At 38.8% G+C, this 20,420-nt stretch overlaps 1 protein-coding gene across 23 annotated transcripts in view; it reads right to left on the minus strand.

Annotated features, from left to right (window-relative positions):
* Window positions 1-20,420, minus strand: part of DOCK9 (dedicator of cytokinesis 9) — a 326,125-nt gene that overhangs the window by 77,628 nt on the left and 228,077 nt on the right. For 7 of the 23 annotated variants that reach the window (XM_030567760.1, XM_030567769.1, XM_030567791.1 and 4 more), the window contains exons 34-39: window positions 17,742-17,875; window positions 13,662-13,776; window positions 11,200-11,266; window positions 4,638-4,685; window positions 2,824-2,862; window positions 2,246-2,382 (exon numbers count right to left, since the gene is read on the minus strand). In XM_030567760.1, coding sequence (XP_030423620.1) covers window positions 2,246-2,382; window positions 2,824-2,862; window positions 4,638-4,685; window positions 11,200-11,266; window positions 13,662-13,776; window positions 17,742-17,875 — 540 coding nt within the window. Of the gene's footprint in view, window positions 1-1,620; window positions 1,665-2,245; window positions 2,383-2,823; window positions 2,863-4,637; window positions 4,686-11,199; window positions 11,267-13,661; window positions 13,777-17,741; window positions 17,876-20,420 lie in introns of all 23 variants that reach the window. The other 16 variants (XM_030567877.1, XM_030567868.1, XM_030567851.1 and 13 more) reach the window with 5 other exon arrangements.

Below are 20,420 nucleotides of genomic sequence, written 5' to 3' on the forward strand. Positions count from 1 at the left end.
AAAGGACATTTGGGTGAGAAACTTGTTTAGATTGGAGGTTAGCCTGTTAAGTTTAGTCTCTAGGAATCGTGTTATGATTTTATTTTATATGTAACCCTTCTGTTTCCATTATCCTAACTCACTACCTCTTAAATCCTGATCTTTGATAAGAAACACATAATTGTTTTCACTATAAATATATCTCAGTGCTATATAAGGAATTGATCCAGAGATGAATCAACCGAACTGGTGTGTACAGCAGACCTGGTATTTCTGTGAATGTTCAGTGGATAAGGGGCTGGACATTACAGGGGAATGCTTTGAAGGAGCTCAGGGATGGGATAACTTCCATGGCAAAGTAGGGGCTAGCATAGCCCAAAGATTGTTTGGGCGGCTAAAAGACTAAAGGTGTCAGGGAGCTGACACCCAGTTAACTACAGGCAAGTCTCCCTCTCGCTAGATGTATGAACTCGCTTCTGATGAACTTTTAGAGGAAAAAGATTGTTCAAAAGGAGACCAGTCTAGAGAACCTGGATCTCAGGTTGGTGTCAGATTTGTATAACAAGGAACAGTTTCAGTCTAGCCTCTCTTACTCTTTGAGTTTGTTTTAAAACAAGCATCAAACAGAATATTTGCTAGTAATATGTTCTTTGCCTATGCAAACAAACGTTTACTATGGCAATCATTAAATGATACAGCTGAAGAAATTTCTGTTTAGTCATGAAGACTGAAGAGCCAGTACCGGGTAACAGTGAAAAATATATAGAAGTTACCCAAATGAAATCTAGCCTACAAAACGCATCCTAAATTAAATCCTACTACAAATACTGACTATATACAAATTTACAATGGAAAAAAATAGCTAAAGTAAGGACACCACTAATTATTCTCTCTCTCAGACTAGGCTATGATTAGAAGGAGTGGCAATGGTTGGCCTCGCTCCAACCCTTTTATGCCCTCAAGAGGGCAAACAGAGTTCAGGTATGGGCCAGTGGGTACACTGTTCAAAAGATTCCAATCTCTGGTCCTGGGGGCACATGTGTAAAAGAGGAATATATATGGACAATAACTTGCCGAGCTTTCAAATTTTTCTCATCTCTTGTAAATAAATCTCTTCTATTGCCCTGGAAATGACTGAAAGATGAAAATCCACCAGCTAAAGAAGGTTCAAGGGTAGGGTAACACATTTATTTTATTGTCTACAATACAGAACCAGCTTTCTCAAGTTCTCATAGGGATTACATGAGTCAATACTGCAAGACTGGATCAACTGTTGTCTTACATTAATGGCAATAAGCTAGAAGTTTTTGTGCACATGTAAGGAAGGGGCAGTTGGACAAGCTATAGGAGATGTGCAAGAACAGTTTATGTATAGTTAACTTGAATAGTTTGTATAGTTTTACTGTACGGAATTCTGTCAAGTCAACACATTGCATGAATCAATGCTGTATTTTGTTAGGTTAGCTGACCAATTTCTTTGGTGCTTGAAATTGTAAGAAATTAAAAAATGACATGTCAAAAACATTCTGCATCTTTTATAATTTGAAATTTAAAAGCAGCATATTTAAAAAGACAATATATAAAATTGTTTTCAATTAAAGCAGCCTTATACAAACTGACTTCAACCTCGTTGAGTCTTACCATTGTCTACAGAAATTCCAAGCACACTTGATATCTTTCTTACACTGAAAACACAGAAAAAGTCAATTCATTATTGCGAGATCTTTCACATCCACACAAACTAAATCATGGACTTTACATTCCCCATAGAAATTCTAAAATTTATATTTTCATCAGGAGATGTCAGAACATGGAGACATGGTCAACTAAGTACGTATTATAACATGTGGACTATACTTTTTATAATGTGTCACAAGGGGGTGAAAATAGAACTTTTAAAAAAATCAACCCATATAGTTCAAAAGTAAGATATAAATCCTTTTCAAATGAGCACCACAAAATTTAAGTGTTTGTAATTTAAATCAATCCGATTAAAATGATTGAGAATTTATTTGTTATGAAATATTCTAAAAGTATCACTTTAAAATATGTAATGCTATAGTTAACCATGTTCCACATTAAGTCATCACTTAGTACTGACTGCTCTACCAGAAAGTGGGAACAGACCAGTGAACTAATTCCACTTAACTGTTTGATCTAGAACAATAATAAAGTCCATGAAGTGCTCTGGTGTGGGTCTGGGACCTGCCTCTGGTGTTGTGTTAGTGGATGAGGATGACAACTGTTATGGTGTAATGGAACTTACTGTGGTTAAAAGTGAGAGAGTTATCCAGGCTGCTCAGTTGCTGCAATCTGGCATGCATCATTCCTGTTCTGTTACGGGAAACAGGCAATGTCTGAGATTTTCGATCATGAACTATGGGTCCCAACCCCTCCTGGTTCCTGCAAGATGGGTGAAATGGGATAGAAGCAAAAGTTAGACATGTCAAACTGCAGCAAGACAGGGAGAGTTAGTTAAGCAGCTACAGCACAAAAAGTACTAACGAATGAACGGCAATGCAGCCTATTTATTGTTTTATGTTAGCAAAAACAAAAATAGGCGTTTTTAAAAAGCATCACATCAAATTCGTAATTAGAAAACCTAATGTGGGAAAATAAAAGCACACAAACTTCAGCTCTTGGAATATTTAATTTACTTCAAAGCTTTTAGCGATGTTAATCTTAGATGATGTTTTGACAACAGTCAGAACTGAAAAAATGCACTAATTTCTTTTGATTATGTAAGTTTTAGGGAAAAGTTAGAAAGAGGTGTAGTGGTAAAACAGGAAAGCTCACATGCAATAAGAGCAGGAATTAATTTAGGCACTAACACCTGTATCTTACCCAGGCAGGAAGGGAGAAGAGCCATACACTTTGTTAAAACTTGTCAGCAATCAAGTGAAGAAAACGGAAAAGTGATGTGTTAGCAATCAGTACAAACTTCCTATTGTGTACCACCACCAGAGCTGATGAAAAATTAAAACCAATGCTGGAATTACACCTCTCCCTGTTACCTTAACTAAGAGTTCTTTCTCACTTGGTGTTATTCTGTGCAGTACATGCATTTACTGTGATGCAACATGCTTTGGTGTGACATCAATTTTACAGATTTAAAGGCTATATTTGCTTGTGAAACTGCAATAAACCCACAGACCACCAGAGACTTGTATGATTGTGATAGTGTGGTGTTTGTTAACATGCAGAACAGATCAAGTGATAATTCAATATGACAGAAGTGCAGAACAGTCTTCTCTGCTATGTCAAAATGTTACTTTTATAGTTATTTTTAAGACTGGAGATTCTTAAGTATGTTAAAGTACAAAGCAGTATAATCATAGCTAAAGACACAATCTAAATTGAGAAACAGCTATAGATCCATTTTATCACTGTTTTTTCCATGTGTGTAAAAAATTTTTGGGGGATGGGGGTGGTAGAAAGACATTGACAATCTTCATTTAAGTCCTCAGAATAGCATTCATGCAATAGGATGGATGAGTATTTCATATTTAAATTAGGATGAAAGTTTATTATTTTCTTTTAATAATAAACAAATTCCCATATCATTAAGTTTGAAAAAGTTCAGTTTAAAAAGTCATTGTGATTTGTGGTATATTCTGACTGAATTCTTTGGTATTTCAATTTCCAATGTTAACTGCTAATGTAGTAGTCCACATTTAGCAACTGACATTGGGAAATACAGATGCCAACAATGTTGGTATAATCCTGACACCACTAAAGGTAATGGCAAAATTCCCATTGAGTTAAATATGGCCACGATTTCACCTCACAAGTTTAATGATATCACAGTAGCTCCAACACCATGGTAGTGGAGGCAGTGTGAAATCCTGAACAGACTAGGTTAACTAAGTTACTTCTTTAATATAAGAACAAGTACTCTACACTTCGTATGAGATTTAGGTAAACGTCGAACAAATACTGATGTATACTGTACAGTTTATGGGCCAAATTCAGACCTCAGATACATGCATTCAACTCCTATTGACTTCCCACTGATTAACAGGCTTCAGTGTGATGTCACGCATGTCTGTGCTGCCAGAACTTAGGTCTATGAACTGAAAAATCTAAATCTATAAAACAGTTAGAAAAAAAATTGCAAAATGGCAGCTTACGAGACACATTACACTAATCAATATGATTACAGATCTATGCCATATCTCATTTCAATATCTACTCAGTCTTTGAAATGTACAATATTATAATTTAAATTAGTAAAAATACTTACTAGTAGTGCTTCCAAGAGGATTCAACCAAGACAGTTTCAATGCTTGTCATTATTCAAAATGTGTAATCACAAACCAATATTTGCTACCTTATAAGCATTATTTTAAGAAATAAACCTATTCTTCAAAAAACATATCCCCCTCAAAAGTAAATACCAATTACATTAATTTCTTATAAGCATATTTTTGTATATATATTTCTAATATTCTTTTACAGCAACAATATTTTCAGGTAGCACCCAAAAAGGTGTTGTGCATCCAATTACTCACCTTCAAATTGGTAGGCATCACTGCATAATAATTCCTCCATTCTTGTACAATAACTTTTTAGTAAACAAGAACTCAATGGATATTGTACATACTACTATTTTAATTCTCTCATAGCATAACACCATAAATTTAAATTCTACACAGTACCTGGCTATGTATCGTTTTCCCATGTACTGGAACTGATGCAAGCACACTCTGCAGAGAACATATTTGGAATCATTGTAACAACATTTAAAAACTGTTTAAATAAAAGTTTACTGCAACTATTTATCTATTATGCCTGCTTGCCAGACCCTCTAAGCTCTTTCTTCACAGGTCTTTCAGGAAAAACATCTATTTTAATTGTTCCCACCCTTAAAGTAGAGCCCTGCAACCTAACCTGAACCTGATGGGGCCCAACTACTGGTGTTGGGATCAGGTCAGGTTAGAAAACAACCTGAACCTTCTGGGCTCAGGTCAGGTTGCCTTTGTTAACCTTCTCCTGACTGTGGGGTTGACATGGTGATAGCTGCATGTCCCACTGCTGTTAGCCACCTCAATGCACCGAGTGTGCCATGAAGCGAGTGTGCCAAAGAGTTGCAATTTCTTGCACTCTGCAGTACACACAGAGCAGCAGGGGGTGGCAGAGGCAAGAATGGGGTATGGAGCATGCCCAGATCTTTTCACCTGGAATCAAAGCAAAGAGCTCAATACCTTGGCTGGTGCAAGTTAGAATTTCTAAAAATGACAAGTGGGAAGCGTCAAGGATTGAAAACAAAAAACAAATTAGAAAATTATATTCATTGCTGCTTCTAAAACGTGGTATCCTAAATAGACTTTATTATTTAGTATTTATACGGTAGTAGTGTCTAGTTGTACCTATCATAAAGCAGGGCCCCACTGCATGAGGTGATGTGTATACACAAGCAAAGTTACAGTCCCTTCCCCAATGAGCTTACAGTCTAAGGCAGGGGTGCGCAAACTGCAGCCCAGGGGCCGCATTCGGCCCTTCAGACATTTTAATCTGGCCCTCAAGTTTTTGCTGGGGAGCAGGGTCGGGAGCAGGGTCCGGGGCTTGCCCTGCTCCGCGCATGCTGTGGCTTCATGCAGCTCCTGGAAGCAACAGCAGCATGTTCTCCCTCCGGCTCCTATGTGTAAGGGCAGACAGGGGCTCTGCACACTGCCCCTGCCCTCAAGTGTCGTCCCTGCAGCTCCCATTGGCCGGACTGCACCTCCATGTAAGAGCCAGAGGAGGGACATGCTGCTGCTTCCGGGAGCTGCTTGAGGTAAGTGCCACCTGGAGCCTGCACCCCTGATCCGCTCCTGCACCTCAAGCCCCTGCTTTAATCCCCCTCCCGCCCTCTGAACCCCTTGGTCCCATCCCAGAGCACCCTCCTGCACCCCCAATCCCTCATCCCCAGCTCTACCCCAGAACCTGTACCCCCAGCTGGAGTCCTCACCCCCTCCTACACCCTAACCTCCAATTTTGTGAGCATTCGTGGCCCGCCATACAATTTCCATACCCAGATGTGGCCCTCGGGCCAAAAAGTTTGCCCACCCCGGTCTAAGGGCTAGTCTACATTACCACACCACATAGGCACAGCTATGTTGCTGTAGTGTGTCTGGTGAAGACAAGTGAAAGCTATGTCAACAGGAGGTGGAAGCTCGGTGGGAGAGCAGGACACCACTTTAAATTGATGTAATTTATGTTGCTCGGGGGTGGCTTTTTCATACCCCGAGCAACATGAGTTACATTGACTTAAGCAGAAGTCGAGACAAGCCCTAAGAAAAATGACTTTCAAAGGATACAGGAAAAATGATAACTAAATATATATAATTTTATATATAATTTTATTTTTAAGTTGTTACTAAAAGCTAAAATAAATGTCAACAATCCCTATCTGCTCCATCACTTAGCCATCATTAATTGCTTCATTTTTTAAAGATGCTGTGGCAGTGGTGGGTCTTGAAAAGGGAAGCTATATTTCAGGTTTGATTACAACTAGTGATATCTACATATCTTAAAAGGCTTAGATTTTTTGTTCAAATGAGCGTCTTGGTATTAAGATGTTTATTATATGCACATAAGCTTTCTTGAAGATTTGCAATACTACTTTGCTTTAGGTGAAGCAAGAAATACCGTGAGAACAGCCTGGTACTTGTGGATGTTCTTGCTTTTGATTGCAACAAGGATATATGGATACATGAGAAAAAATTGTGCAAAGGAGAATTTAAATAAAACCTTTTCCAAACCTCACGAAAATGGTTCAGGTGAATGCTTGTATTTGTTTTTATTTTACTTGACCTCGTTGGCCCACATCTAGTTATAAGTTATGGTGTTATGGTATTATTTCCATTAATATACAGGACACTTTCAAAGCAACAGTCTCTCTCTCTCAAGACTACTTTAATTTGCTCTTTAGAAAAATTAAGAAATTTAGAAAAAAATTAAAATGTTGTGCACTACTGACTCATATAAGTCCCACTTATGATCAAAATGCCTGTTTAGGCTGTCTGCCAACAAGTTCTGGATTCCTGGAAAGTACAGCGCTAAAGGGAGATGTCTGATATGAGTACATGGTGAAACTGGATGAATGGTAGAAAGGCTCTGCAAGCTTCTCATACTGCCTGGAGTTCCAGAAGATTGATGTGTATTCTGGCTTCTTGTGGTGTCCAAGTGCCCTGGGTCATGTGACTGTCCAGGTTGGTTCCCCAGATTATCAGGAAGACATCCATAATGACTGCCTTGTTAAATGTGTGGGAGAGAAAGGGAACACTAACACATACTCGTTTGGGATCTTTCCACCATGTTAGTGAAAATCTCACCCTGGTGGGCATTGTTACTATGTTATTCATACTGTTTGCTTGGTGTATACACGATTCAAAGCCAAGCCCACATAAGCACATGAAATCATGTGTCCCTAGAGAGATAGGCAAATCGACATGGACATTCAAGGGTTGCACATAACCTGGTCTATCAGGTTGCTGAGGTTGGTTGGGAGATAAGCCTTGACTGAATCTAGGGTCACTCCTATGAATTCTATATTTGCGTCAGGACAGACTTTTCTAAATTCATACAGACTCCTAGGGATGATAGGAACTAAATCATCAATTGGGTTGATGTGAAGATTCTTCGTATGTCTTGGCAATAAGAAGCCAATCATCTAGATAAGGGAAGATGGTGAAACTGCTCTGCCTGCTAATACTAGAACCACTTAGGTGAAGATCCAACATGTGGTTGCTAGGACGAATGGGAGAACCCTTTATTGAAAGTGGTCAGCACCCACTATAAACCTGAGGAATCTTTGAGGGCAGGATGAATGTCCACGTGAAAGTAAGCATCTTTCATATTTAGAGATATGAAGCCCGTGTCCTTTTCCAGGGATTGTATTATTGATGTCAATGTAATCATATGAAAATATGTTTGCAAATAAAGACACTGAGTTGACGGAGATCGAGAATGAGTTACTACCCTCCCTTTTTTGGGGGGGGCGGGACTAGGAAATATGTCAAATAGAAACCCTTTCCTTCATGTTTAAGAGAAAGCCACTCTTTCACTACCTGTTGGAGAAGGGATCCTACCTCCTGATGGAGGATTCTAACAAGAATGATCTATGAAAAAAGAGTGGGACGGGGAGGAGATGGGAGATAAACTCTATTGTGTAGCTGGATGGATGATATCCAACAACTATGTGTCAATTACTAAGTGGTTCTCAACCTTTTCTCATCTGCGGACCCTTTTAGAAATCTTGAATAGAGGTGTGGACCTGTATGGAAATCTATTGTCTGTATGTATAGTTGAATTCTGTTTAGTCAGTTTTCATCTAAGTCTTTCGCAGACCCCCTTCAACATAGTCCACAGTCCTCCAAGGGTCCACGTACCACATGTCAAGAACACTATGTTACTATTCTCCAGTTGTGGAGCAAGAGTGATGGGAGGCCACCAAAATATGTGTGGGGGTTGATTGGGGAGGCATCACTAGTGGTTCACAAATCCTGAGCACCCCATCAAAATTAGCTTTTAGCCAGTGGGTGAAGTTGAGATGTTGTTGATGCTGGAGGTGCAGGGTATCATGATTTCTTTACCCTCTGTATCTTATGAGGTGGTTCATACGACTGTTGATGGTAGAACTGTTGAATCATAGACTTGGTTTGCAGGGAGGATTGTGGCATTTCCTCTTTGGGGAAGGTACATATAGTCCCAAGGAATGGAGGGTTGCCCTGGAGTCCTTTTAAAAGTGCAAGGGCTCAATCTTTTAGTAATCTTCCTCTTCTGGGAGTCAGAAGGAAGTTCTAGATGCTCCCTTGGAGGGAAGCATGGAGAGATTCTCTAGTGGATCACACTGAACCTGTGTATTGTGCGTATGGGTCCCAGCATGGCAAGTAAGGGCAATCAAAGGAGGATTGTGGAAGTTCCCAATGCATAGTATACCATGGTCCCGAGGAAGGTGTCTTAGTGGAGGATGGTTCCAGGAGGTTCTCGAGCTGTTATCTGGACTGTTACCACTGAAGGAGATGATGACAGTTCCTCTAATGATTTTGATTCTCCCAATGATGAAAAAGCTGGATCTGGTTCCATTGGTAGTACCGACAGTCCCACTGGAGGAAAGCAGCAGCTAGTAGATGGGATGGGGGGGATAGACTTCTTCTATAGTTTATATCCATTGGTGGAATCATGATCTCCACAGTGAAGGCAGGTCCCAATAGCAGAGAAGATGGAGGAACAGAGAGAACAAAAATGTCCTCTGCTCTTCCTGGAGTAGGTGGGATACAGTCTGCCTTTACCATTTAAGACAATGCAGGGAGGCTCTGTTTTGATGACATACGAGGTAGTGGTGGTACTCTCTGCAGTTGAGGATCTCAAAGGGTACTCTTTATCAGTACTGATGGTTTCTGGTTTTTTGGCTTATGTAATATTGCTAGTGCTGGTGATGCCACTGTGGGGCTGGTACTGACAGAGCCCATCTCTAAAGATCCTTTTATTCATGGCTCTTAGGCTTAGGATGTTCTGAGTCCATGGGGGCTGGGAGCAAAGACTTAGTCAACTTGGGCAAGGTCAGATCTGTCCTCTTTGTAGTAGACTTAAATGGGGATCTGCTCTTATGTGTGGGAGAGTTCCCGGCCTTTCTGAAGAGATCCTCACAGAGAGTGTGTGAATGTGGATGTCCTCACTTCTAAGTCACACCTTGTAGTAGGAGGGGTGCTCCTGACTGATCATAATGCTATATGGGCAGGGGTCCCCTGGGTTGGGTCTGACTGGGCCTTCAATAGCCTTCTCCATGACGTTCTTTTTAATTTCCATGCTTGACAGGTGAGGCTAGGAAGAAGCAACAAATACTGCACCTGGCAGAGAAGTGCACTTCAGGAAGCTGTCTAGGGAGACCTGGTGGTTGTCACTCATTGAGAAGAAGCGTGGACAGGAGAGATTGTTTTCAAAGCTTGGTGTTCTGGGCACATTCCCATACCTATATTGGGGTATGGGACAGTGAGGGATCTCTGGGACGAGGAATCGAACATACTTCACTGTAAACTATTAAAAACTATTTGCAAAGCTATTCTAAACCAACAGCCTTTTAAATATTTTTAGGTTGAAGACTGCACAGGAGGTACTGATTCAAGCCACGTGATGGTAAAAATGAACTGGAGAGGTGGTTGGTTCACCCCACACCTTATACTCTCAGTTTAAAACATGAGGAGAACAGGAATGGACCTATGGACACTGCTTGCCAGAATTCTCTGACTCTGGGCACAAAGTGCATGCATATCCACAACAGAATACACATAGGTACCAGCACTTGAAGAAGTATATATTTAATTGAAGATGAAGATACAAAATGTGCTCTGTGCATGAAACACACATTTTGATCAGTGCATTTGTTACAAAACATCTGGTTATCACTATGTCAATGGTCCTGTTCAGGCTATGGGAATGATGAAGAACAATCCTGATTGGAGCATGGCAGGAAGGCCTTTTAGAAAGGTTATTGTACTGTTCCCCTCAAAATGGCTGCTCTCAAACTTGACTCTTCTCCACCATAGCATTCAGACCAACTCCAGGAAGCGAGTGGAAGTAAAGATGGACACTGTTGCTTTCCTGTTCAGGAGTGGCTATCTGACTTCCTCTCTTTCCCTTCTTGTGAGGTGGAAGAGGAAAGGGCAAAACTGGGAAGCCAGCCTATCTTTATTTAGAAATAAAGTACCTCTAAGTACCTTTTCCAGAATTAAAGAAGAGCTCTGTGTAGCTCAAAAGCTTGTCTCTCTCACCAACGGATGTTGGTCCAATAAAAGATGTTACCTCACCCACCTTCTTTCTCTACTCTCCTGGGACCAACATGACTACAACACCACTGCATTCAGAAAAAAAAAAGTCAGTAACAGGCATTTTTATTTATTCTGATTTGTAACTGCATCCTTACTTTTAATGGTTCTGGCTCCATCTGGGACACAGAAGAGGTGGTGACTCTAAAGGGAGTATTAGCAGCATTTTCAGTGCCCCAGCCTATTTAAGGACTTCACCAAGTGCCAAAGGTGATAAGTCTCTGCCCTAACTCCCCCAAATTAGCGTGGAACTTGCAATATTCTATAATGTTGCATGTAAAATTAAGTATGGGGCTTCTAAATTTTGATTGATGGTGTCATTCTTTGAATTAATATGAAACATCTAAATCTATACTGAGTTCAACAAGCAAATTCAAATATACAATTTTTAGGAAAAGCTAAGCAAACTCACTCTGTGATTGTGAAAAAATCCATAAGTTCAGATGTTGAAGCCTTGTTCCAATATGTAAACAAAGCATCTAAAAAACAAAGAATTTAAAAAATAAACAAATCAAAGGCAGTTAACAACAATATTAATAAGAACATTTTGTGTCATTGGTTCACAACTTTGAGGTTATGATAATTCATGCAGTCCAGAAAAGGGTTTTCTGGGAGCAGACAATTGTCACAATTTTCTATAAAATTTAAAATATCCTTTGAACCTAATCTTGTAATTTCAAAAACAGCCTTTTGAATGAATATTGCTGCAGTAAATGCTTATTGAATATAGAGCATAGTATTGAATTAATTTGTAGAGGAGTATTTATTATATATGTGTAAAATAAAGTATGCAGATAATGGTTTATTGTGCAATTCTAAGAAAAAGAGAAGATCTTTAAATAATTGAAAAAACCATGCATTTGCAGGTTTCATACGAAGTGTTTTACACAACGTATTTTACTTATATATTTTGAAATGGAAATATATAATTCAATCAGTCAGGGTTTAAGGCCAGAAGGAATCACTAAAAGGATATTTTTGTTTTGTTTTATATTTTGCAATTACTGCATGTAAAATCATATTCAGATAATTATATGAAGCATTGTAGGTAAAGTATGTAATAAATATTAAATATATAATTAACATTTCTAGTCTCATTCCTGACATTGCAATAAGTGAGACTATACAATGTATAAAGACAACAAGGAGTCCGGTAGCACCTTACAGACTAACAGATTTAATCTTTAAGGTGCCACCGGACTCCTTGTTGTTTTCGTGGATACAGACTAACACAGCTACCCCCTGATACTATACAACAGGGGCCAGCAACCTTTCAGAAGTGGTGTGCTGAGTCTTCATTTATTCACTCTAATTTTAAGGTTTCGCATGCCAGTAATACATTTTAACTTTTTTAGAAGGTCTCTTTCTATAAGTCTATTGTTGTAACTATAAAACTATTGCTGTATGTAAAATAAATAAGGTTTTAAAAATGCTTAAGGAGCTTCATTTAAAATTAAATTAAAAGGCAGAGCCCTCCAGACCGGTGAGAGTCCCACTGAAAATCAGCTTGCGTGCCATAGGTTGCCTACCCCTGCTATACAATCCCTGAAACTTTCAAATCACAGTGTACACATTTTTACCATTACATAAATAAAATTTGAAATTAATTATAAATATGTGCTCAAAGTACGTACCTACTTTTGCTACATTTGGCAGAGGGAACTGATAAAAATTAAATTTGTATGCTGCAGTTCTCAGCCCTTTAGACTTAATCAAACAAAAGAAATCTGAGATGTATGGTCATAGAGGAAACCATGTTGGAAGTTTGGGAGTTGCAGGCAGAAAAATGTTCTGCATCCTTGTTTTGTACTTCTCAGATTTTAAAGACAGCACACATTTGTATTATAAACTAAACTTCAGCCAACTGTTAGGCATTTCTTAATTTTGAGCCACCATTTTAAAACTTTGAATTTATGTTAGTTTTACACAATCTTTGAAAGTTACACTGTTACTCTGATTTCTGATAACCATACTGGTCATCTCATTCACATTTTACATAATAAATATATTTAAAGTTTCTATCGTTCCAAAATACTTTCATGTAGAACTAAACAAAATCATTTGGACAAATAATTTATTTGCCAAAAAAATGCTGTTTTGGGTTCACCAAAACTATTTGCAAATTTAGGACAAATAGTTCCAACTGAAATGTAACCTTCCTCCTCCAAAAAAGGCTCCATTTTGTTTTAAAGTTTAACTAGATTTATTTAAAACAAACAAAAGGGTAAAAAATACCCCAAAAAGAAAAACATTTGACCTGAAACAATTTTTTTTTCTTCACATTTTTTAGTTTGGCCACTGACTTAAAAAGTCAACTATTCACTCAGCTCTACTAATGTATCTCCATCACAGAAATATCTGATTGCCTCAAAATCTTTAATGGTTTTACCCTCAGAATACTCCTGTGAAGTAGGGAAATACTATTATTCCCATTTTACAGATGGCAACTGAGGCATAAAAAAACTAAGTGACTTGCCCAAGGTCACACAGGAAATCTATGGCATATCAGGGAACTGAACTCAGGCCTCACAAATCCTAAATTAGAGCTCCAAATACTGGACCATTCTTCCTCTCCAATACACAACAAAAAGTCATACATCGACGTATGCCATGACAAATATTTGTTATCTGAGACCTTCAACTAACCATATACTATTGAAGGAAATAACATTTATGAACTATAAGTTTTTAAGTGGGACTTAATTTTATCACTCAAGTACAACAAGAAGAAATGTAAAACCATCAACTCACACATGAATGGCTTAACAGGATATCACAGCCATTACTGAAAATAGTTTGAAAGATTGTAGATCTATAAATCAAACCCTCCATCTCATAAAGTTACAAAATTAAGAAGAATTGTTGTTTACCTACCATCAGACATGCTTTTTAAAATATGAAGGAAACACATGAGCAGACTTTTGATTTCTGTTTGGTCGAATTTGCCACTTCGAACTACAGAACTTCCTAAAGTGCTAGAGTGCTGGTTCTGAGAACAAACAGGAGTAAGTTTGGGTGAAACATTTTCTTAAACTGTTAAAAACTTAACAATTTTGAATTGCTTTGTTAACTCCCATGAAAAGAAGGGGATCTCAGAATGGAGACAAGATCAAAATTTATATAGAGGTATATTTTAGTAACCCATCTAACTGTGCATACAAACTACGTCAAATTAAGTGTCTTTACCGTCAATGTTTTTTTTCTTTTTTGCATGCATTTCCCCCCTCCAGGGAAGAAAGGCTACTTACCAGTACCTGCAATTTATGATTATACATTGGTATCTACACTTGTGGGAAGTACATGTGCCTTTGGTGCCAAGTTAAAATCATCTAGAAAAGAGCTGTGTGATTTTTAAGACACCTATGCAGGCTCCTTTGTGGAGCCTACACTTGGAGCGAGGTCACAAGGAGCTGTGGCCCTGACTCAATGACTTTTTCCCCATAAAGTCATACAGAGAACTCCAAAGAAAGGGTCGTGTGCGGGAAGTGTATAATACTAGCATTCTTGGAGAACCAGTTACTGGTAAGTAACCTTCCTTTCTCCAGCAACTGCTTGTATAGTCTCCTTAGTTCTGGAAAATTAGCTAACAATAACAACCCTTGAAGGAAGTGTGTCTAAAAAGAACTAAACCAGCACTGATCTTCCAAACGGTGCATCAAGTTTAGTTAACAAATTAAAAGAATAGTATTGTGTATTTACATGAACAGCGTTCCAAGTAGCAGCTTTACATTTCTGTGGAAGAAGCTTTTCTTAGACATTTTCTAGAACCAGGTGGAAAGCATTATAAAACTCTTAGTCATAACAGTTTTGCATATTCCATTTTACCCTCTAAGGCAATCTGACTACAGATGGTCTTCCTTTCTAGATTTATCCCTATATGGCATAAAAAGATCATCTGAGGGCTTGTCTACACTTACAGCACTGCAGCTGACAAGCTGCACCAGTGCAGCAGCACCACTGTAGTGCTTAGTGAAGATGGTACCTACACTGATGGCAGAGCTTGTCCTGTCAGCATAAGTACTCCACCTCCCTGTGAGGTGGTACCTATGTTGACAGGAGAAACTATCCTGTCAACATAGCTCTGTCTGGAGTGAGGGTTAGGTCTGTATAATTACGTCACTCAGGGATGGGCATTTTCCAGACCCCTGAACAACACAGACATACTTACGTAAATTTGTAGTGTAGACCAGGGTTAAGAAGTTTAAAGTAAACTCAGTACTTTCCAAATCAGGTGGTCAACACAAAAGGAGGGGGAAAGCTCTGGTAGCAGGGCTCCTGAGTGATAAATAAAACTTAACTATTTAGAAGACACAGAAGAGAATGTATTAAACCACGGCTGAACAATCAGCACTGCTTATCTAGGTTTCGATTTAAGGTGCTGGTTTTGATCTTTCACGGGTCACAGATTTGAAAAGGAAGGTGATTCCAAGAAGGTAGGATGCATACTAGACAAAATTTTCAGCACCAAGGCATCCCCTCTAGTATCTTCTATTGCTCCAAGCCCCCTCTCACTATTTCAGATGCCTTTAGATCAATGGCACCTATCTGACTGGAAGAGAAATATGCTGTCCATGAATGCCTAGATTAATTAAATTTATTTTTCGTTGTGAACAGTCAGATCCTCCAAAATGTTACGATAAATCTGTTTTAAATCTTCAGGCTTCTATAAATAGGTTGGATCTTAAAGCACCTCACATTCAAGATCTCAGAGTATATTCCCAACATTGAGGTAGCCGTCCATGACAAGTAATTAGCTGGATAACAGCTGACATGGGAGCAGCCTCAGATAGTCAGAGGACTTGTCCCATGAAGGAAGCCTTCAGAGAGCTCTCTTGTTCGCTGAAGACTTTGTATAAATGTCTCTTAGATGGAATGCCTTTGAGTGCTCCTCAAGACAGGCAGCAGAAATGCAGATCCATGACAGACACTGTTTCATGTGAATCATGTGAACCCTAAATACTTGGGAATCTGCCATCAGAGAATCCAAAACAGAGCTGTGAAAAGCAATATTACTGTGCTGGATATGTATCTGAGACCAAATTAAATAGCCAACAGGCATGGAGTAAAGTAAAATAACTGACATGGAACTGAATATGGAACTAGATATAATGCTAACTACAGGAAAAATAAAGATTCTGACATCACTGCTGAAGCAATAGAAAAGGAACTGGGATGATGCTGAGGCTATGGTGCCGTGTAACCGTAATCTGAATCCAGGAAGCATGCATATAACATTAGCAGTTACTAGCAAGCTCGGATTAGATGCTGCAGGAACATACACTTCCTGCAAAAATGGATCTTTACAGGCAATTTTCAATAGAGAATAAAAAATGGCTCTGGGTTTTTATTAATGAAATCCTTATAAAAGTGGTGAAAAATTCAAAGACACTTACAGTGTACAAGTGATCTACTGAAAAGAAAGTTAGAAAATCAGTGGATAATTGATAGGACTAAATATTATTCTGGGGAAACATTAACAGCAGCCACATCAAGCAAAACACCTAAATAACCTAAATGGTAGACTAGGTGGAGATTTTCAAAGGAGCTTAAGAGTCAGGCACCCAAATCCCATTTAAATTCAATGTTCGCCACTTAACTCCCCTAAACTCCTTTGAAAATTCCAGCCCTGAGATGAACTAATTAGCGGAACACTGCAAATTAAGATATTAACAAAACAGTAACTAAATGCTGGGTGACCGTTTTGCCATTTAGCAGCAGAATACACCCACAGAACATGTTTTCAGTTAAAAAAAATTTCTTACTTAGTCCATATTTTATATCTATTTTCCTCAATCATATATCTTGGAAAAAAGGAAAACAAAATAATGTTTAGTCTACTTAAAATAGGCACACCATAGGCTAAGGTCCCAAACCTACCAACATTTATACCCATGCTTAAATTTAAGCATGTGAGTAGCTCCATTGACTTCACTGGGTCTACTTGTGTGTTTAAAGTGAAGGATATGCATATGCATTTGCAGGATTGGGACCTAATGCTATTTTAATGAAACTTTTTAGTTGTTTTGGTATTTGATCCATCATATTTACAGCAGGTATAAAATGCTGCAAAGCTGTGGCAAGACTCTACTGACCACACTCTTCACCCAGAGTCTTAACTATATCAAGCACAAAACACAAAATACTTCTTGTAACTGAAGAAAGAGTGCAACATGCAACATTTTCTCTGGTAAAGCTGGAACTGTCAGAAGTGAAAAGTCCACTGTAACACAACTGTTCTTTGCTAAGTGGGAATTTTCTTCTTCCTCTTCACTAAAGCACATAGCATGAGCAGAATACCTTCTGCGAAGTTTCTCCCTCTGCCACACAAAGGCATGTTAGGGTCAAGTGAAAAAAAGTTAACATATGTCATGAAATGCACAACAAGGTCTAAGAAAACTAAGTGTTAACATCAGCTATAAACAAAATATGACTGAATATCTCACAGTTACTGCAGTTTCTTGCTTTGGAATTGGCTTTAAGTACTCCTACGTCACTTAAGCACTTTTGAAAAATCCCAAACTAAATTTTCAGTTCTGCTGTATTGAATGCAAAACTTAAGATGTTTCTTTTAGTAGATCAGAGTGCCCATATCCAGCACAGGAAATAGTAATAACTATTTTCTAAAAATGTATCTTTACATAAAAATATCTGTTCACATATTCGATAAATTAGTTTGATGATATATACAGTGCAAAATAGCAAATCCATATAACTACTTTTTATTTTGCGATGAACAATTTTATGTATACTAACACTATCAAATGAAGTTATTGCACGTTTTAATCAATGCTGACATTCAGAATGCAATTCAACTCCTAATGGAGTTAGTGCAAAAAGACTTCGATTGACTCCAATGGGAGCTGGATTGATTCCTTACTCTGTAGTAGACAGTTTCCTAATGATATTAAATTACATTTGTTAACATGAAGACTTATTCAAACGCTTATTTTTTACCTTGTCAAGAGAATTGTTCTTGTCACTGTGTCTTTCTGGGAAGCTGTTTCCTGAATCTGTACTTATAAGGGAGCCTCTTGAGTCAGCATGTCTTACACAATTAACATTTGGAGTTGATGAGGTATATGGGGAAGCTAAATAAAAAAATGAAAGACACAGATGAGAGATAAAATACTATAGAGATTACTAATGGAGAACTATTTTCACAAAATTCAGTGCAAATCATTAAAAAGTAAAGTCTGTCTTCTTTCAGTAAAATTGATAAAATCTTAATCGCAATGCCTTTAAAAGACAGGTTTACTTACTTTACAGTAACACTTTTTTTAAAGATGCATTTGTCCATAGAGATCCCACTATAAGTGTGTATACCCATGTGTCTGAGCCTGGAATCATTTAGCCAGCAGCATCTGTGAGAGGCTGCACATTTGGCCTGCATACCCTTCTGCCCTCCCCACACCCCATGGGCATAAAGAGTGGAGTACCCCTGTTATAACCTTAGTCCCAAATCTGGACCTTAGCGTCCAAAATATGGGGGTTAGCATGAAAACCTCCAAGCTTAGTTACCAGCTTGGACCTGGTACTTGCTGCCACCACCCAAAAAATTAGAGTGTTTTGGGGCACTCTGGTCCCCCTGAAAAACCTTCCCTGGGGACCCCAAGACCCAAATCCCTTGAGTCTCACAACAAAGGGAAATAATCCTTTTTCCCTTCCCCCCTCCAGGTGCTCCTGGAGAGATACACAGACACAAGCTCTGTGAATCCAAACAAAGTGACTTGCCCTCTCCGTTTCCAATCCTGGAAACAAAAGCACTTTCCTCTTCACCCAGAGGAAATGCAAAATCAGGCTAGCAAATCCAACCCACACACAGATCTCCCCTGATTTCTTCCTCCCACCAATTCCCTGGTGAATACAGATTCAATTTCCCTGAAGTAAAGAAAAACTCCAACAGGTCTTAAAAGAAAGCTTTATAAAAAAAGGAAAGAAAAAATACAAATGGTCTCTCTGTATTAAGATGATACAATACAGGGCAATTTCTTAAAAGAATATTGAATAAACAGCCTTATTCAAAAAGAATACAAATCAAAGCACTCCAGCACTTATATTCATGCAAATACCAAAGAAAAGAAACCATATAACTTACTATCTGATCTCTTGGTCCTTACACTTAGAAACAAAAGATTAGAAAACAAAACTACTTCTCCAAAGCTCAGAGAAAGCAGGCAGACAGAAAACAAAGACTCAGACACACAATTCCCTCCACCCAAAGTTGAAAAAATCCGGTTTCCTGATTGGTTCTCTGGTCAGGTGTTTCAGGTGAAAGAGACATTAACCCTTAGCTATCTGTTTATGACAACCCCAAATGCCACTTGGTTCCTTCACCAACACTGAAATCCAGAAGGAGGACTCCAGTGGGGAAGAAGAGTCATAATACAATCCATGTGGACAAAGGAATCTCAAAGAACTCCAGTTACCGTGAACTAAGTAATCTCTTTCTTCTCTGAGCATTCGTCCACACAGACTGACTACCAGTTACTTCTCAGGTAAGTGGTTGACAAGGGTCCTATCTAAAAAATGACTGCAAGACAGCCCTGCCAAACTGAGCATCTGATCTAGAAGCTGTGTTAGTAAAATGTATAAGTAGAATGCCATGTAGGTGCTCTACAGAGTTCCAAGACAGGAGCACCTCTAACACATCCTGAGAGAGGTTGCTTGAGCCCTGCAGATTGCACCCTAACTGAAAAGGGAAGGGCAAACTGTTTCACAGTATAAGAAACCTTAACACAGACATTTTGGATGTGACCTAAGCATAATTCTGTCCTTATCGACAACCACATACAGAGACCCAGCCATCAGAACTTGTGGACTTGTCTTCATGTACAGCACTACGGGGCGTAGCTGCATCAGTGTAGCTACACTGCTGTTCTTAAGTGAGGATGCTTCTATGCCAATAAGAAAGCTTCTCCCACTGGCATAGTTAATCCATCTCTCCGAAAGGTAGTAGCTATGTTCACAGGAGAAGCTTCCCTGTGGACATAGTGCTGTCTACATGGAGGGTTAAGCTCAGTATACCTGTGTCACTCAGGAGGTGTGGATTTTTCATATCCCTGAGCGATGCAGTTATACTGATATAGATGTGTAGTGTAGACCTGGTCTGCAACTCCATCAGGCTACACGCTGAAGTGACAGCCACTAAAAATTCTGTCTTTACAGAAAAGTGTTACAAAGAACATGTTAAAGGTTGGAAATAAGGCTCTATTGAAGACAATACCATATTCAAGCACAAGGAAGGAAAGGAATCTTTAACCAGTTCAAACAGTGTAAACCCCTTTAAGAACTTCGAAACTGTAGAGTTAACATTTTAAAAAAACAAACACCTGAATAACCACTTAACCGAGCAATGAAAAACCCATAAACAGCTGCTAAATGCACTTTAACAGAACTGAGAAACCACAGTGTTTCAAGGATAACAGATTGTCTAAAATAGTCCAGACAGAAGAGTTCTCTGATTGGATAGTTCTCTGACTAGATCATACTGAAAAAGGCCTCCACTTCTATATAGAGATATACACACACCTGTCTTGTAGAGGCTTTCCTAGTAGGAATAAAAACTTGAATAGCCAGTGAGTAGTTCTCCTCAAGCAGAGTCAGCCAGCTAGCCTCCATGCTGTCAAGTGCAGA

Source organism: Gopherus evgoodei, chromosome 1 (genome assembly GCF_007399415.2).
Source record: "Gopherus evgoodei ecotype Sinaloan lineage chromosome 1, rGopEvg1_v1.p, whole genome shotgun sequence".
Taxonomy (NCBI): domain Eukaryota; kingdom Metazoa; phylum Chordata; order Testudines; family Testudinidae; genus Gopherus; species Gopherus evgoodei.